A 17817-nucleotide genomic window follows, 5' to 3' on the forward strand; every position below is an offset into this window, starting at 1 on the left:
TCAGCTTCATTTACTGTAAATTTTATTTTTTACAACAATGCTACACAAAGCCAATCTCTTATGTCAGAAACACAGATTTCCTTTTTTAAGGGCTGGGTTTTACATATCTTAGTACTCATGCTGGGAAACTTAAAGCCACGTAGCCTACCAAGTTAAGTGTATAAAACTATGATATAATAAATTAAATATAATTTAAATATTTTTATTCAAATATTTGACTAAATTATATTTAAATATTTTAAATAAGTATTTAAAATATTTAAATAAACAATTTAAATGCAATTTTAAAACTATGATGTAATAAATTAAATACATAAATTAAACATATTGTCCCCATTCTGGGACAGTGCTCTTAATTTCCTTAGTGATAGGAGTGTCTTATATTATTCCTAACAGTTTATGTTAATAAAGGACTCTGGCAGAGTCCTTAAGAGCTTCAAAATACAGGATAGTCACCAGAGGAACTGAACGTGATTAGAGGATTGGAACTTTCAGCCTCCCCCGCCCCCCGTTCGCCCCACACACACAGCCCCCTCTCATGAGGTGAAGGAGGCTGGAGATTAAGTTCAACCACTAGAGGCCAATGTTTTAATTAACCATGCCTATGTAATGAAACCTCAATTAAAACTGAAACAATGAAGTTAGGGGATCTTCCAGATTGGTGAACATAGCAAGGTGCTGAGAGTGTCGTATATCCACAGATGGAAGCTCTGCTTTCCCCAACCTCCATACCTTACCTATGCAACCCTTCCATTTAGCTACTCCTGAGCCGTATCCTTTATAATAAACTGTAATTGTAAGTGTAGTGCTTTCCTGAGTTCTGTAAGTCATTCTAGCAAACAATTAAACCTGAAGTGGGTCATGGGAACCCAATAAATTTGTAGCCAAGTCAAACAGAAGTGTGAGTAGTCTGGGGGACCCAAAACTGCATTTGAAGAAAGGGTAGTATTGTGAAATGGTGTCCTTAAACCGGTGGAGTCTGACACTAAGGCTGGGTAGTTAGCATCAGAATAGGATTAAATTACAGGACATCCTGTTGATGTCACAGAATCAGAAAACTGGTTGTTGGAGCAACACTGCACAGTCTATATAAACTGCTTTTATTACACACGCTACTTGGCCAAAATATAAAATAAAGGCTAAGGAAATCCAAAATGGAGCCATTTTTGGTTTCAAACTCTGTGTATTGCTAACTGATTAAATACTAACAGACTTCTTCTTGAACATTTATTATAGTATTGGAAAAGTTATTAATGAGCCCCTAGGATTACTACCATTGAAGACATTATGAAGACATTATTATGTTGGGTCTAATACTGGCTTAAGCCTTCGTCTTTGTGTACTCAGTCAAAACTTGCTTTCAAGAATTAGTCTTAATGAAATTCCAAGTTTAGAAGGCAGCAATAAGACATGAAAAATAATTCTAACAAGAAGCTACCTATGCTATAACACAAACAGGCATGCTTTTACATACAACTTAACCTTATAAAAATTGATTATCTTCGCATGCAATGATAAGGCACTTATTTTCTTGGTTAGGTTTTTACCATATCAGTACTCTGTAGCTTTCAAAATGTCTAGAAGCGATATGACATTTCTGTAACTTCAAATAAGTTTTAAAATTACTATTGAAAATGTAATCCATTCATTCAATAAAAACTAACCAAGAAAGAATTCATTTAAAGAGGTGTGTAAAACCACTGGCAGCTTCTATCTTATAAGATGGTTGTACAGAGTTTTTGGGTAGTTTACTAATTGCCTGGGATGAGGACCTACATAAACTTATCCAAAAATTTTAGGAAAAGATAGGCAAAAAATCACATTAAATTTTAAAAAGTAGAAATGCTCAACAATGACTTCAATAATAATGATAGTACCTAATAATAATAATAATTATTATTATATCCTTAAAAGATCAATTAAAATACTTATTCTTCTCAACCAAAGCACAAATGTGTGTTTATGAAGGGTTTATGCAATTTCTACATCTTACCTCATCTATGTTTCTAAGCCATTTGCTGATGTTTTCAAAACTTTTACCATTGGTGATGTCATATACTAGCATGATACCCATTGCTCCTCTGTAGTAGGAGGTTGTGATGGTGTGAAATCGCTCCTGGCCTGCCGTATCCCTGAAATAAACAGCAATAATTCTATTGAGCATTTTGATATTGCTATATTCAACATAAAAAGCAAAACAGAATAGTTTGGTAAGATAGAGATTAAAATCCACTATATGCCACGATGCAAAACAGAAACACCACTCATTTAATTCTTAAATGGTAAACCATTATGGTTATTCATAAACATGTGTGTATATATAAAACTTTTTAATCAAAGGGAACTAATGACCTCCTTATACTAGATGAAAATCTGGAAGGGAAAACAGTAGAAAGTGACACATAAAGCTCTTAACAGTTATTTAAAAATGAACACCAGAAAGCGTGTTAAAACCTCTTGGAATTCCATTATTTTAGTAATCCAATTCCATAATGCAATACAGGAACATGTGCAATTTTTGAACATTAAAGGGCTACACCATAGTATAGCCACATTTACCTTCAGAATCATTTATAAAAAGTTGGTAAAGATAATCTCATTTATAAATAACAAGACACAAATACGTAAATAGTATTTTTCAATGCCTTCAAGCAAATGATTTAAGACATATATTTTGTTCCTGTAATTTTCCTCTCGTTTGCATCACCAATATCTTCCTTCTATGGATCATTCTCATCAACGTATATATGACATGTTTTAGTATCCCCTATCCTTACTCCCAACCCCACATTTTTCTCACAATGCATTTCTGTTCTCCTTCCCAGCAAACTTACTTTTTAATTTTTATTTCAAAATAATTATAGCCTCACAGGAAGTTACAAAAACAGTACAAAGAAGTCCTGTGTATCATTTACCCAGCTTTTCCCAATAGTAACATCTTACATCACAGTACAAAAGCAAAACCAGAAAACTGACACTGGTACAATCTATAGACTTTAGATTTCATTTTTCACACATACTCTTCTGTGCATAAAGTTAAGATCTCTGCAATGTTATCGCATGTATAGATCTGTGTAATCACCATCACAAGACAGAAAACTGATGCATAACGCACCCCCCACCTTATAGTCCCTACACCCTGGCCAATAATGTTTTCCATTTCTATAATTTTCTTATTTCTGGAATGTTATATAAATGGAATCATGTAGTATGAAACCTTTTGAAATGGACAGTTTCTCCAACTCTGTAACTAGTTTTTTCATTCTCTTGACAGGGTCTTTTGTAAAAGAGAAAAAGCTTTTTTAATTTTGTTGAAATCCAACTGACAGATATTTTTTTTTTAATCTTTTATATTGTGGTTTTAGTGTCACGTGTTAAGAATTCTTCACCTAGTCTTAGTTCTCAAAGATTTTCTTCCTGTGTTTTCTTCTAAAAGTCTTATGGTTTTACATTTTATATTTACTTTGATATATTTCGAGTTAATTTTAGTACAAGGTGTGAATTTTAAGTAGAGGTTTTATGTTTTTGCTTACGGATGTCCACTTACTCTAGCACCATTTGTTAAAAATATTAAGAAAATGTCCTTTCTTCACTGAACTGCTCTTGCACCTTTGGCAAAGATGAGTAAACTGCTGTTCAAGTTATTTTTATTTTTATTCTGTTCCAATGACCTTTGTCTTTGACCCTACCCAGTACCACACCATAGCTAAGACCTAAAACTAAACAGACTGATACCCCCATTTATTTTTCTGAATGCTTTTAGCTATTCTAGCTTTTCCATATAAATTTTAGGACAACTTTGTCTACAACTACAAAAAAAGCTTCCCAACAAACTTCTTTAACGAGTTATCTCTACTTCATTTCTCCCCAAATTCATTCCTTAATCAATTCTAATCTGATAGCTATTACCGAAAAGGTTTCCAATAACATTCTGATTATCCAGTCTAATATCTAGTTCCTTTTTATGTATTTTAATCATTCAGCAGGATTCTACAGTTAACCATTTTCTTTTTTTTTTTTTAATTGGGGAAGGGGAACAGGACTTTACTGGGGAACAGTATACTTCCAGGACTTTTTTCCAAGTCAAGTTGTTGTCCTTTCAGTCTTAGTTGTGGAGGGCGCTGCTCAGCTCCAGGTCCAGGTGCCATTTCTAGCTGCAGGGGGCACAGCCCACCATCCCTTGCAGGAGTCGAACGAGCAACCTTGTGGTTGAGAGGATGCACTCCAACCAACTGAGCCATCCGGGAGCTTAGCGGCAGCTCAGCTCAAGGTGCCGTGTTCAATTTTAGTTGCAGGGGGTGCTGCCCACCATCCCTTGTGGGAGTTGAGGAATCGAACTGGCAACCTTGTGGTTGAGAGGATGTGCTCCAACCAACTGAGCCATCCGGGAGCTCAGCAGCAGCTCAGCTCAAGGTGCTGTGTTCAATCTTAGTTGCAGGGGGCGCTGCACACCATCCCTTGCGGGACTCAAGGAATCGAACTGGCAACCTTGTGGTTGAGAGCCCACTGGCCCATGTGGGAATCGAACCGGCAGCCTTCGGAGTTAGGAGCATGGAGCTCTAACCGCCTGAGCCACCGGGCCAGCCCCCCATTTTCTCTTCTTGAAACAGTTTATTCTCAGGACCTGCTGGACACCACATGTTTCTAATCTTACTTCTATGGCGTTGGTTGCTCATTCTCAGTATCTTTTGTTGGCATTCGAAGATTCAGATATAGGTGCTGATGTTCTCTACACAGTAGCCTGAGTGATCTATCTTCTTTTAATGTATGTTTGATCACATCATTTTTCTGCTTAAAGTTTCCAATAGCTTCAATGGTGGAAAGAGCAGGCCCTTCAACAATGGTGCTGAAACAACTGGATATCTCCATGCAAAAGAATAAAGTTGGACCCCTACTTCATACCATATACAAATATTGATTCAAAACAGATCTAAGACCTAAATGTAAGAGCTAAAACTATAAAACTCTTGAAAGAAAACATAGGGGGACATCTTCATGATCCTGGATTTGGTAACTGTTTCTTAGAGGTCATCAAAAGCACAAGCAACAACAGAAAAAATAGATAAGCTGAACTTCAAAATTAGAGTTGTACTTCAATGGACACTATCAAGAAAGTGAAAAGAAAACTCACAAAATGGGATATTTGCAAATCACATATCTGATAAGGAACTTATTATATGCAGAATATATAAAGAACTCTTACAACTCTACAATAAAAGACAAATGAACCAATTTAAAAATGGGCAAAGGATCTGACATTTCTCCCAAGAAGATGCAAAAATGGCTTATAAGCACAAGAGTAGATGCTAAATATCAACAGTCATTAGGGAATTGCAAATTGAAACTACAAAATACCACTTCATACCCACAAAAAGTTGGCCATAATCAAAGAAGTAAACAATAACACCTGTTAGTGAGGATGTAGAGTAATTGGAACTCTCATACACTGTCAGTGGGAATGTAAAATGATGCAGACACTTTGGAAAACAGTCTGGCAGTTCCCCAAAATGTTAAGTATACAGATAGTGCATGATCCAGCAATTCCACTCCTAAGTATATAATCAAGAGAAATTAATACATATGCCCACATAAAAACTTAATACAGGAATGTTATAACATTATTCATAATAGCCCAGAAGTAAAAACAACCTAAATGTCTACCAACTGATGAATGGACAAATAAATGTGTTACAGCTATACAATGGAATATTATTCAGCCATAAAAAGGAATGAAGTACTAATATACACTATAACATGGGTGAACCTTGATAATATCAAGTGAAAGAAACCAGACACGAAGACCACATAATCTATAATCTATGATTCCATTTATATGAAATGTCCAGAATAGGAAAACCTAGGGACAGAAAGTAGATGTGTGGTCACCCTGACTAAGAGGTTTGGGCGAGATGGGGGTTGGCTGCTAAAGAATATGCAGATCAGGGGGATCACTTCATTAAGTTACATAAATGTCTAATCACTATGCTGTCCACCTGAAATTAATATAATATTGAATGCCAAATGCAATTGAAAATTAAAAAATAAATAAATGAAAATTAAAAGAATATGGCATTTCGTTTGGGGAATACAAAAATGTTCTAAAATTATGTTTGTGGTGAATATACCTCATAAATATACTAAAAAACTATTTAACTGTATACTTTATTGTTTTGGGCACTTTAAATGGGTCAATTACATGGTATGTGAATTATGTTTCAATAAAGCCATTACAAAAACAAATAAATGAAAAACATGACTAGGCTTAAAAAAACAAAATGTCTAATGGCAATTCATTATAACCAGAACCAATTCCAGTATCTCTACCCTGAGGCTTACAAAGCGTTTGGTTCCAGGATTTGACTTTTCTCCAGCCCCCCATATTTTGAGGAACTCCTTTCCCTGATTAGCGCCAGTAAATGTTCTTCATGTTCTCAAATTCACAAGCTGTTCCCACGTGAGAGCTGCTGCACTAGCTGTTCACACAGCCGGCACATGATTGGCTGCCCTTCTCATCTTCCCATTTTAACCATCATTGTCAGTGAAGCCCTCTCTGACCACCCAATTTAAACAGTCATCAGGTAGCTCTCCATTCCATCTCCTTCCTTTACTTCTCTGCGTAACGCGTATTACAGATTTCTTTACTGTTTGTTCCCACGCCCTCTAAAAGTTCCAGCAAAGATTTGTCTGTCTTCATCACTGCAGCACCCTCAGTATCTACATGGTAAATAAGCACTCAAAGGTTTGCTAATGAGTCAGTATTTCAGAATCTTACCTTGCAGGTCCGTTACTAAACTTTAAAATCAAGGCACTCCATTTCAGTTATGTGAACCTTAAAAACACACATATTTTTAAAGTGATTCTTATGTGCCTAAAATATGAGGAGCTAGGAATATAACAGAACTACCAATATATCGATATGCCTTACATTCAATCTTGGGATGCAATTAAGATGTTCACACATCTGCCATTTATCCATCAATTCAAACACATACTGAGAGTCTGCTGTGTGCTGGGCATTATATAAGAACACACAGAACACAGGTTTGGAATCAGATCCAGGTTGATCCTCAGGTTCCCATTCTTTCAGCTGGGTGACCTTGAAGATATTTAACCTCCCTAGATCGTTTTTTTTTGTTGTTGTTTTTTATGCCATTCACAATCAGGAGAGATAACTAAAGTAAAATTCTATAATTTCTTTGTTATAGATAACCCCAAAGCAATCTGTACTATAAAAATATGCAAAGATATAGTTATTATGTGACTAAAAATTTGTGTTCTCAAGATATTCTAAGTTAAAACCATCTCTGCAGATGTGTTATAATGTTCAGAGCTCTCTCAAGTTAATGTCTGTGCTTAAGCTGTACTCAAAGCTGCTTCACAGGAAAACCCTGGTTTTGCCTGCAGCCTATTTTTTTATAAAGCTAAAATAAAATGGTTTTTAATTTAGCCAAGTTAAAGACCTAACTGGACTTTTCAACCTTTTAGAGACTCACCACTTTCACTTGCTTATCTCATCTCAAGGTATAATCACCTGCTCTTAAAATAACGAAAAATCCCATTTATTCACTCTACACATATTTATTGTGCAAATACTCTATGTCAGACACTATTCTAGGCACTGGAGCAAAGACGATAAACAGAACAAAAATTCCTCCATTAATGGAGTTTACATTCTATTGGGGGGAATCAACTGACTCGCTGGAATTATACATCTTGTGGAATTACCCATCTTTAGAAAGTGAAAAATGCCAAGTAGACAAAAAGTAGACTGGGGGCTGATGTTGGGGGTGATGCAAGTGAAATTTTAAATGGGGTGGCAAGGGAAGGCCTCAGTGAGAAGACACAGGGAATAAGGAAGTGAACCGTATACATATCTGGGGGCAACAAGTGCAAAGGGCCTGAGGTGTGGCTGAGGAATAGTAAGGAGGTCAATGTGGCTGGAAGGGAGTAAGTGGAGGTAGACTAGTATGAGATCAAAGGTGGGGGATGGGAGTGAACGAAGACTGCAGGATCTTACAGGCCTCTGCAAGGACTTCAGCTTTTCCTGAGATAGGTCTATTGGAGCATTTGCAAAAAGACACAAACTGGGTTTAAAAAGAATCATTCTGTTTACTGTGTTGAAAATAGGTGAGTGTGCAGAAGCAGAGTCTGGAGATAATGCAATATCTACCCAAAAAACTGCCAAAAGAAACGCCATTTAAGGAAAACCATCTAAGACATGCTATCAAGTCTTCTAGGTTGTATCCTTAAATCAGTTAAACCAGTAGGAGGCTAAACACACACACACAGACACACACACACAATTTGTATTTGTTTATTTACATTCTTAGACCACAGTTTTTATCTTCATTACCTTTAACATGTCAACTCATTAAGAATCATCACACAAAATAGTTTTGTGAAAACGTATCTATATGTGTTATAATCTATTTTCCCCCTTTCCTTACAGTATTTCTATAAAGAATAATATAATTTATTGTGGGTAATCCTCCCTCCCTGCCCCTTTCATTGCATTGGCCGCCAAGAATTTACTATATAGGCAAATTTTACAAATTAAGCACAGTAAATGAACTGTCTTTTAGAGATAGTATATTTACATCTACCATTTTTCTCAATTCCAAACCTATTTAGTTACAAAGTGCCTTAAATCAGGTATAATTATAAATGCTTTCATGAAAAATACAATTAAAAATTTGTCTCATCACAGCAGAATCAGTTGAGTTCTTTTCTGAACTGGTAATAAGTATAAATTCACTAATAATTCTATCCTCTCAGAGAGGGGATGACATTTCCTACCTAAAAACCAGGCTGGAAATGTACTTATCCAAGATAAGGCATGTACAGGAGGACCTAGATGCTAAAGTGCTACGGGCTGGGAGAGAGAGAAAACTTTTATTTCAATTTTTGTCATAAGGAACAATTTAGGGAGAAGATCTAACACTGCACTCCATTATGAATACCACCCCCAACACTAACTAGTGATTTATATGCTTCCTTCTTCTCCATTCATTCACCTTACACCAGGGGTGTCCAAACTTTTTTTAACGGTTTTCACCAAGGGCCATATGTGGTAAAATACACAAACAGCCGGGCCACTCACTCAAGGTGAAGTACGTATTGCCTCACCTGGTTTATTTAAGTAAGCTAAATATATTTTTGGAATTTGCTGCGGGCCAATTAAAAATGGACTGCAGGCCGCAGTTGGCCCGCGGGCCGCAGTTGGGACACCCCTGCCTTACACAATTAGCAAGTTACATGAGGTGTGATCAAAAAAATACAGTGAATGTTTAAAACTAAAAAATTATTGCAGTAAAAGACATAAAGATATATTGCTATCAATCCTCCTCAAATATTCCCCCTTGCTTCTAACACACTTATCCCATCGTTCTTGCCACTTTCTGAAGCAGTTCTGGAAGTCCTTTTTCGTGAGTGTCTTTAATTGCGCTGCCGTGGTTACCTCGATGTCCTGAATCGATTCAAAATGTTTTCCTTTCATGGTCATTTTCACTTTGGGGAAGAGGCAGAAGTCACACAGTGTCAGATCTGGTGACTAAGGTGGATGAGGACACACTGGAATGTTTTTGACAGAAATTGCCATGTATACCAGAAGCGATATGTGACACGGAGCATTGTCATAATGGAAGATGATTTATGACACACTTTAAAACACACCTCTCAACCGTAGCTCACACCCAACTGACTGCACCGAACAAGTCAAAACTTGTCACACACTGTTACTAAGGTTCCAGGCATCGCTTCCCGTATTGAAGATCCCTGCCTTTCCGCTGGATGGTACTCGGCAGCAGCATTCACCGTGTTTTGTGATCACACCTCATACACACTTCAGTGTCAAATCTATGAATAAGTTCTCCACCAAGAAAGAACACACTGCAAGAGCAACTACTTAGCTAAATCTAAATCAACAATACCTAGAGAGGTTTATGTTATAATGCTGGTTAGTTACAAAATACCAATAAAGAAGATACTGAAATATTAATGTCCCCCCCATCCCAAAAGAAAAGTAATCACTATTTAGGTTCAAAGTAAGTTTCTATTTTGATCCATCGCATACCGCTTTCATCTGTTCTTTGATTTTTGTCCCCTCCATCTTCCAAAATCCCTTGTATGCAAATATCTTCCCTCTTTTTATATGCTCTCCTTGCTAAGTTTTTTCTGTTTTTAAGCTTTCCATATCCCATTTTCATTTATACATTTCATACATTTACACTTTTCAACAGGACAGTATCCACCCCACAAAATGATCTGGCTCCTCCACTCCTGAATCTCAAATTATTCTCCTCCTGGGTCCCGCCCAGGTCCTCATTATACCAGCTCCCACCAAGTTTAAGGCAATCAACTATTTACTTCAAACTAGAACAGAGCCCTTGGCTCACTAGTTCTGGGCTAACTGGCGACCCTTTGCCCAGGGCTAAAAATAGCCACAGCTGCTTACTCATGGGTCAAATTATTTTTAGGTTTGCATTCACACACATACACCCAGGACAGCAGATTGATTCCAATAAGCAAAACAGATGTTAAATACCTGAAGAACAATTAAACATTGCATATGTTCACAATATCTTTTTATGGCACCACAATACAGGTTTTGAAAGCCTGTTTATAAAACTACTCACTCGATTTTCCTCTCAAAATATTTTTCCTTTTAATCCTATGTGTAATAATCAGGTTTCTGAAGTTATAAACCAATGACACTAGAATTTGCCTTACATAAAATGATAGATACAGAGCTAAGAGAACGTTCTGAAGTCCTATTTTTTCCCTTTGACATATTACAGAAGGAGTGCTATGTTCCTAGGAACTAAAATAGCTTATTTCCTTAATTGTTCGTCCCCCACTCAGGGTCAGGGAAGCTGTGTACTCTAGCTGCTATTACAATGGCTATTTTTAGTCTAGGCACTGACAGCACAGACACAACATCAATCTGCTCTGCGACGTAAGTCAGAGACCCCACATTTCCTAACTTTGTGTTTCTGGTAACGTAATGAAGTCATTCCTTACTTTATAAATTAGGATGTCAAATTTCTCACACTTGAGTTTTATTTTAACAAGATCTGGATTTCCTCATAGATAGACATATAATTTCTCTAAACCCAAAATACCATCAGTTTAAATTATACTTTATCTTCACCCAAAAAAAAAAAAAAAAAAAAAAAAAGTCGGAAGTCAAAAGCCTGACACCTGTCCTGCTGTGCTTACATTCCTGTGGGGACAGGAATAAGCAAGTATATAAATATATTATCCCAAGTTGTGATAAATGCTAACAAGGTAAACAGGGTGGCGTGATAAAGAATGGGGCAAAGGGAAGGAAGTAATCTAGACAGAACCATGAGGGAGGTCCTCTCCTTAGAGGTGATGCTTAAGGTGAGTGAGAGGTGGAGTATGAACAGAAATTAACCCAAGTCATTCAGTCAACAAATATTTATAGAGCATCTATATTTGCTAGGCTCTGTTCTACGTGGTGGTTGTATAATAACAATTCAGACAAATGGCTCTGACTCCACCCTCAAAAAGCTTACATTCTAGAGGGGGGACAATAATGAATAATTTTACAAATACGGTAAGTTAGGTACTAAAACAATACTATGACAAAGATGAAGTAGGATCAATGCGACAATGACTGGAGAGGACTGGGCTGCTTTAGCTGGTCGTCACACAAGGCCTCTCTCAGGAGTAACACCGACCTGAGATCTGAACAGAGAGGGCAGCAGGGTAAAGATCTGATGAAAAGCATTCCAAGCAGAAGGAACAGTTGACATACAAAGGCCCTAAGATGGGGACATGCTTGGCATGCTCAAGGGAGGGAAAAATGGCCGTAGTGGCTGTAGCAAAGCTGGTGAGAGTGAGGTCAGAAGGGGCAGCAGCCAGCACCTAGACTTTTCAAAGGAAGACGGCAAAAGGGGAATAAGGACCTGCTAGGATATTAAGAGCCTACAGCAATGATTCAAAGAAGAGGTAATGGTGGCTTTGACTGGGGGTGGGGGTAGCAATGGAGATGGCCAATTTATATGGATGCTAGACACATTTTGGAGATAAACTGGGCTTGTGAAATTAACTTGGATGTTGGGGTTAAGGGAATGGGAAGAATTGAAGATGACTCCCACGTACCTGACACCTTAAGAAGAAGGTAAATAGTTAGTTCTTCTACCATGGCACACTACCAATCGGCGCTGATGGTGCTGACAGTGGCAAGCATTTCTGACCCCTACCCACCCTTAAAAACAAAAACAAAAGACTGACTTGAAGTAACTCACTATGGCTGTTTTCCTGGGCAGGACCTGCTACTCTATGAAAAATGCAGATAGCAAAAGATACTATGGTGAAACATTCTAAAGATCTGGGATTTAAAAAGCCACAGACACTTCTCTATCAGCCAAAGAAGCTAATTTTAGGCCTACACACATGTGCCTTGGCCAGGGTGAGACCCGTCTCCACCCTTATGCAACGGATGGACTAAAAGACTCCTGGAAAGAAAGCCAGAAGAGAAGATCATTCAAGTAAAGAAAAATAAGACAAAGCACTGACTGAAGAAAGTTTCCAAAACTAAAATTCATCACAGAACAGGAAATTTTTATGCTGAAACAAGAATCTGAATATATTAATTTAAACCAGAAATAAAAATCACTGTGCTTTTTAGCAGTAAATGGAAGCAAAGCATTTAAATTGAGGACAGTTTAGAATTTCAGTGTATCGTTAAGTTATGAGTAATGGGTTTTTCATGCTAAAAGCCTTCTTGAATTACCGCAGTATTCTCCAGATCTCTTAACCTGGAGCTATATCTGTCCCTGGAATGTTAACATGTCAACTCAAGGCAAGAAACAAAATCAGTTGGCATAAAACTACTAATCACAAATTTTAACTAACCACTCATTTCTAATCCTTGTAGAAAAATGGCTATTTCAAATTAAACCAAGTCAACTGTATACAAGAAAACCTAGACTAAATCAAATTTTCCTTCTGAAGTGTTTTACCCGAGAAAAGTTCTATTAAAATGTCTACGAGTTAAACAACTCTAAATAGAAATGTTACCATTTCTGTGCTATACTTTAGTTGGGTATAATAGAAATCTTTTCTAGATTAATCTTGAAGGTCACACCAGAGAACTTACTGTCCCAGAAGAGCGTCTTCTCAGGAAGGCTCTCTTTTAAAAAACAAATGTTAGTTGTTACTGCTTACTTCTAAAAGCTACAGAGACTACAACGATAAGAGGAGGGAAAATGTTTAAAGCCACAAGGTCAAGAAACAAGAAAAAGTTTATGGAAGACAATGCAGAAGGAGGTATAAGACAAACTGAGTAGGGCAAAGGTTCTATGTATTATATAAATAAAAATGTATTTGGGAAAGTATTGTTTTGGGCACGTTTGTTTCTGTTACATACACATACTCACATATACATATATACTGAGTCACAGAGCCACAATGTAAAATTTACCTCTGTCAAAAAAGTCTGAAAATTATTGGCTTCAAGTGTGCACAAGGGGATGCAGTTGAGAAAAGAGCCAATCAGTGTGGCAGAGCTTGGGAGGGGCTTAGAACCATTATGTAGAGCCAGTCAAGGTTGGGATAAGGCAAAGGGCTAAAAATAAAAACAAATAAAAGGGGGGGAGGAGCTGGTTGAAATTCAGAATTAACTGACATCCTTTCTTCCCTTGAGATCAGTTTTAATTATAATGAAACAATATGAGACAGTTCGTTTGCTCAGTTAAAGTAAGGAAAAATCAATAATCATCAAGTAGTAGATTGTGCGTCCAAGAGAATCATCACATTTAGGAAATGCTTTAAAATGTCTAAATTTTGTATAAATTTGTATTACATTTTAAAGATGTCATAAAGATTATACTTCTAATTACATGGTCAGGTAATGAAGACGTTCTGGTTAAATAAATCCTACTTCTTCTAATCATTAGCTTCTTTTAAAGGGTATTATGAAACTGTCTTTTGAATTCTGAGACACTGTTCTCTCCTAATTCTCCTTCTAACTCTCTATGGCTTTGTGATCTCCTTCGCTAACTTCCTCCTCTGCTCATATCATAAAATAAAATGTTCTTATTCTTAGGGTTCTAACCTCATAATGGTAGATCCCGAAATAATAACAGCTATGATTTATTGAACATTAATTATGCATCAGACACTGCTCCAAGTGCTGTACATGTACCACTCATCCTCAAAACCATTCTATGATAGGTCCTATTACAGTAAAACCTACGATAACATGAATTCAAATTTAACACAACTGTTGACTGCCAATCGAGAAAGAAAACTGATAGTAGCTGGGATGAGCAGCAAAACCAACTGACAAACAGCACTATTTTTAGGAAGCAGTATAGCAATTAAGAACTACACTCAACCCTACATTCTGAGCAGGGGATGCATCTCAGCTCTGCCATTTACAGCTGTAAGACCTTGGTTAAACTATTGTATTTCAAAATGCCTCCATTTCATTATACGTAAAAATAGGAATAATCCAAGAGAAAAGAGAGCATGTACTTATACAAAGATTTGTAGCAGCTTTATGGTGAATAAACAAGTTGTGAAATATCAACAATGAACTACTTAGCAGTAAAACACAATGAACTTATTGATATACATAAAATTATTGATCATTTTCAACATAATTTTGCTGAGTAAAAGAAGCCAGACATCCCTCCTCAGCAAAAGGAAAAAAAAAAAAGATGAAGAAAAAGAATACTACATGATTCCATAGAAAATGGAAACTAGTCCATAGTGACAGAAAGCAGAGGACTGGTTGCCTGGGGACCAGGGGCAGGCAGGAAGGAGAGATTACAAAAAGCTTTAGGAAATGTTTGTGGTGATGGCTATGTTTATTATCTTGATTGTGGTGATGATGGCTTCACAGGTTTATACATATGTGAAAACTTACCAATTTGTACACTTTTAAATATGTGCAGTTTATGGTATGTCAGTTATACTTCAATAAGGCTGAAAAAAGAGAGTAACATATCTCACAGGGTCATTATGAATATTTAATGAGTTAAAACATATATATAAAACACTTAATATTGACTGAAAAATACTGCTATTATAATTTTAAAGTCTATGATTCATACCTGAATACAAATTTAAAGGATTTTATTGTACTTCTATGGGGCCAGCCCTACAAAACCTAGTAAAAACAATGCCTATAAAAAGTTATAAACACGCTAAAGAAACTAAATCTTAGCTTAAGACTATCGAAGTATCAAAAGGGTTATATTAACTTTTTATATGGCGTGTTATGAACAAAGTATTGGGCTGAAGGCTTTACAGAGATTTCATAAAATTCTTACAACAATCTTTTGAGATAGGTATTACCTCCATTTTACATAGGAAGATATAAGAAGAGCCTTACAGGGGGTATGTAACTTGGCCAAGTTCATACAGTACATGGAAGAGGTAAAAAAACTCGACCAGATGTCATGGACTCCGAAGTCCATGGCAGTCATTTCTTTACTTCACTGAAAGGAGGTCACCTGATCGCTGGCTTTAGAAAGGGAAGTCTCACAGAATCTAAACAGGTGACAAGTCAGGATTTCACTGACAAACCTTCAGACCTGGCACTCTACGCCATAAAGTGAGTAAATCAGCATCACTTACCATATCTGTAGCTTGATCTTCTTTCCTTGTAATTCAACTGTTTTGATCTTAAAGTCTATTCCTACAACAGAAAAAACAGGGAAAAAAGGTAAATTTTTTCTACAACTGAAAAAAAAGGTAAATTGTACCTATGGCTCTGAACTTGGTTATACTAAAATTAGTTGGAATAAAAACACACTTTGAAAATCTATGTATGTTTGGCTCTGGATATTCACTTAGTATGCAATTCTGAGCAAATGCATCTTAAACGTGAGTAATATAAGATCCAAGATGGTAAAAGAAGTAGCTATATACAAAGAATGAGTTCTTATAATTAGGAAATAAAAATGTAAATGTTAAAACATCTAATGCAAAGGAATAAAAAGATGTTGCCTAGTAGGAAAAAATACAGAGCCTTCACTAGCTTGCAGAGAGAAAGAAAACTATCAGGGATAAAAAGGGTCATTTCATGACAGAGGGATAAATTAATTAACAAGGCATAAAAATACTAAATGTTTATGTATCTAATAACACAGAGCTTCAAAATACGTCACGCAAAAGTACTGCAGATCCTCCAGAATCTGTCTGCTCTTGAACCCAAATCTTCAGCTTGGCCCCATTATGATTCCCACACCCAATCAAAAGGGAAAAGGGGTCAGCTGCCTGGCATTATAAACCTCAGATTACGCTCACAGCCTCAGACTATGTCTACACTTGCCTGGCATTTATAAACGTCAGATTATGACTGTGGACAAAAAACGGGTTCTACGGAAAGTCACCTCACAGGGTGGCCGGATCCTAAATTCCTAACTGGGCAGATCATGGTGGGTTGTCATGGGCGAGGCATATAATTCTTCAGTGAAAGGTTTATATTTGTCTTAAGCAAGCCCTGTCCAGCTAGGTTAACACACCTCTGAAATGCTTTTCAGATCCTCCTTCTAAATAAAGCGTGACCATCCTCAAGAGAGCACATATTCTTAACTATCCTGTAATACAATCCCCACCTTGCTTTCTCTCACCTTTATGTAATCTTCCTTAAATTCCCTCCTTAATCTCAAATGCATAAAAGAAACTACAAAATTGTTATTCTTCCAGACATTTGAGATCTTGCTTTGTTATAATTTTGGATCAAATTCTTACAAAAAATCTTTATAAATTTGGATGTTTCTTATGTAAACAGTCTGTATTTTTGTTTTTCTAGGAAATACTGAGGAAAATCACCCTAAGATGGCCTGGTGATCAAAGGCCAAATCTGAACAAGACTAACTATTCCAGTTAAGCATACAATTTGTTAATTAGAATCTTAATGACAAACCTGACAACAAATGCTATTTCAGAAATCTTTTCTGAAGGTGAAATTAGGACATGGTCTGAAAGCTCTAAAATCTTTGGGATGGAAACTAGGTATAAATGGAAAACTAAGAATTTAGGCTGTTTTAAAGCCACCTACCTAATTGTTCAAGATACAAACGTCATCTTAAGACTCCTTGAGTTTCCCTCTCCGTCTCCTGTTATCTGTCCTCAAACTAATTAGCAGTTAATTGAGGCAGTTCTTCATTCTTTTCTGCACAAAAACTCTCCTGGTGTTTCTATCTCCTTGGACACTCTTCAAATCTTCATTACTGGCTTCTCCTCACTTCTCTGACCTTTTCTAAAAATTGAAGTGAATTTCTCCTTGCTATCTGCACTCATTCCCTTGGTGATTTCCCCAAATTTCATGGCTTTTTCATTTTAAGTTCCACATACCCACTGATAACTCTCAAATTTGTATCACAGCCCAGACCTCTCCCCTGAACTCCAAACTTAGATACCCAACTGCTTACTGACCATCTCACAGTATCATCTTTCACAAAGACTAACAAACGTCCTTCAAATAGTCCACAAAGCCCTCCCCCACTTTCACCCTGACTTCTTCATTTGAGGCATCATCTTACTCTGACCTACCCAGCTATACTGGCTTTCTTGTGGTTCCACATACAGAACAGGCAGATTCCCGCCGTAAAGCCTTTGCATATTCTGTTCTCCCAACCTGGAATGCTCTTCTCCCTCCATCATGGCTCCCTCCCTTAGCTCCCCTATCCTGAGCTGCCTTTCCACATGCCCCCCCCATTACATGCCCACTGTCTATTAATAATCCCTTATCCTTCTTCCTTATTTTTTATCTTTAATATTCTTCAAATATACTGTATATATTTACTTATTTCTATTGTTTATTATCTGTCTCCC

General features: G+C 36.8%; 1 protein-coding gene across 1 annotated transcript in view; it reads right to left on the reverse strand.

Annotated features, from left to right (window-relative positions):
• The window catches only part of RAB10 (RAB10, member RAS oncogene family), a 69201-nt gene that overhangs the window by 7828 nt on the left and 43556 nt on the right, over positions 1-17817 (reverse strand). Inside the window, exons 2-3 of the mRNA XM_019712713.3 lie at positions 15613-15673; positions 1994-2132 (exon numbers count right to left, since the gene is read on the reverse strand). Of these exons, the coding sequence (XP_019568272.1) occupies positions 1994-2132; positions 15613-15673 (200 nt within the window). The remainder of the gene's footprint in view (positions 1-1993; positions 2133-15612; positions 15674-17817) is intronic.

This window comes from Rhinolophus sinicus, chromosome 2 (genome assembly GCF_057876585.1).
Source record: "Rhinolophus sinicus isolate RSI-liver-muscle chromosome 2, RSI-T2T, whole genome shotgun sequence".
In the NCBI taxonomy this organism is placed as follows: domain Eukaryota; kingdom Metazoa; phylum Chordata; class Mammalia; order Chiroptera; family Rhinolophidae; genus Rhinolophus; species Rhinolophus sinicus.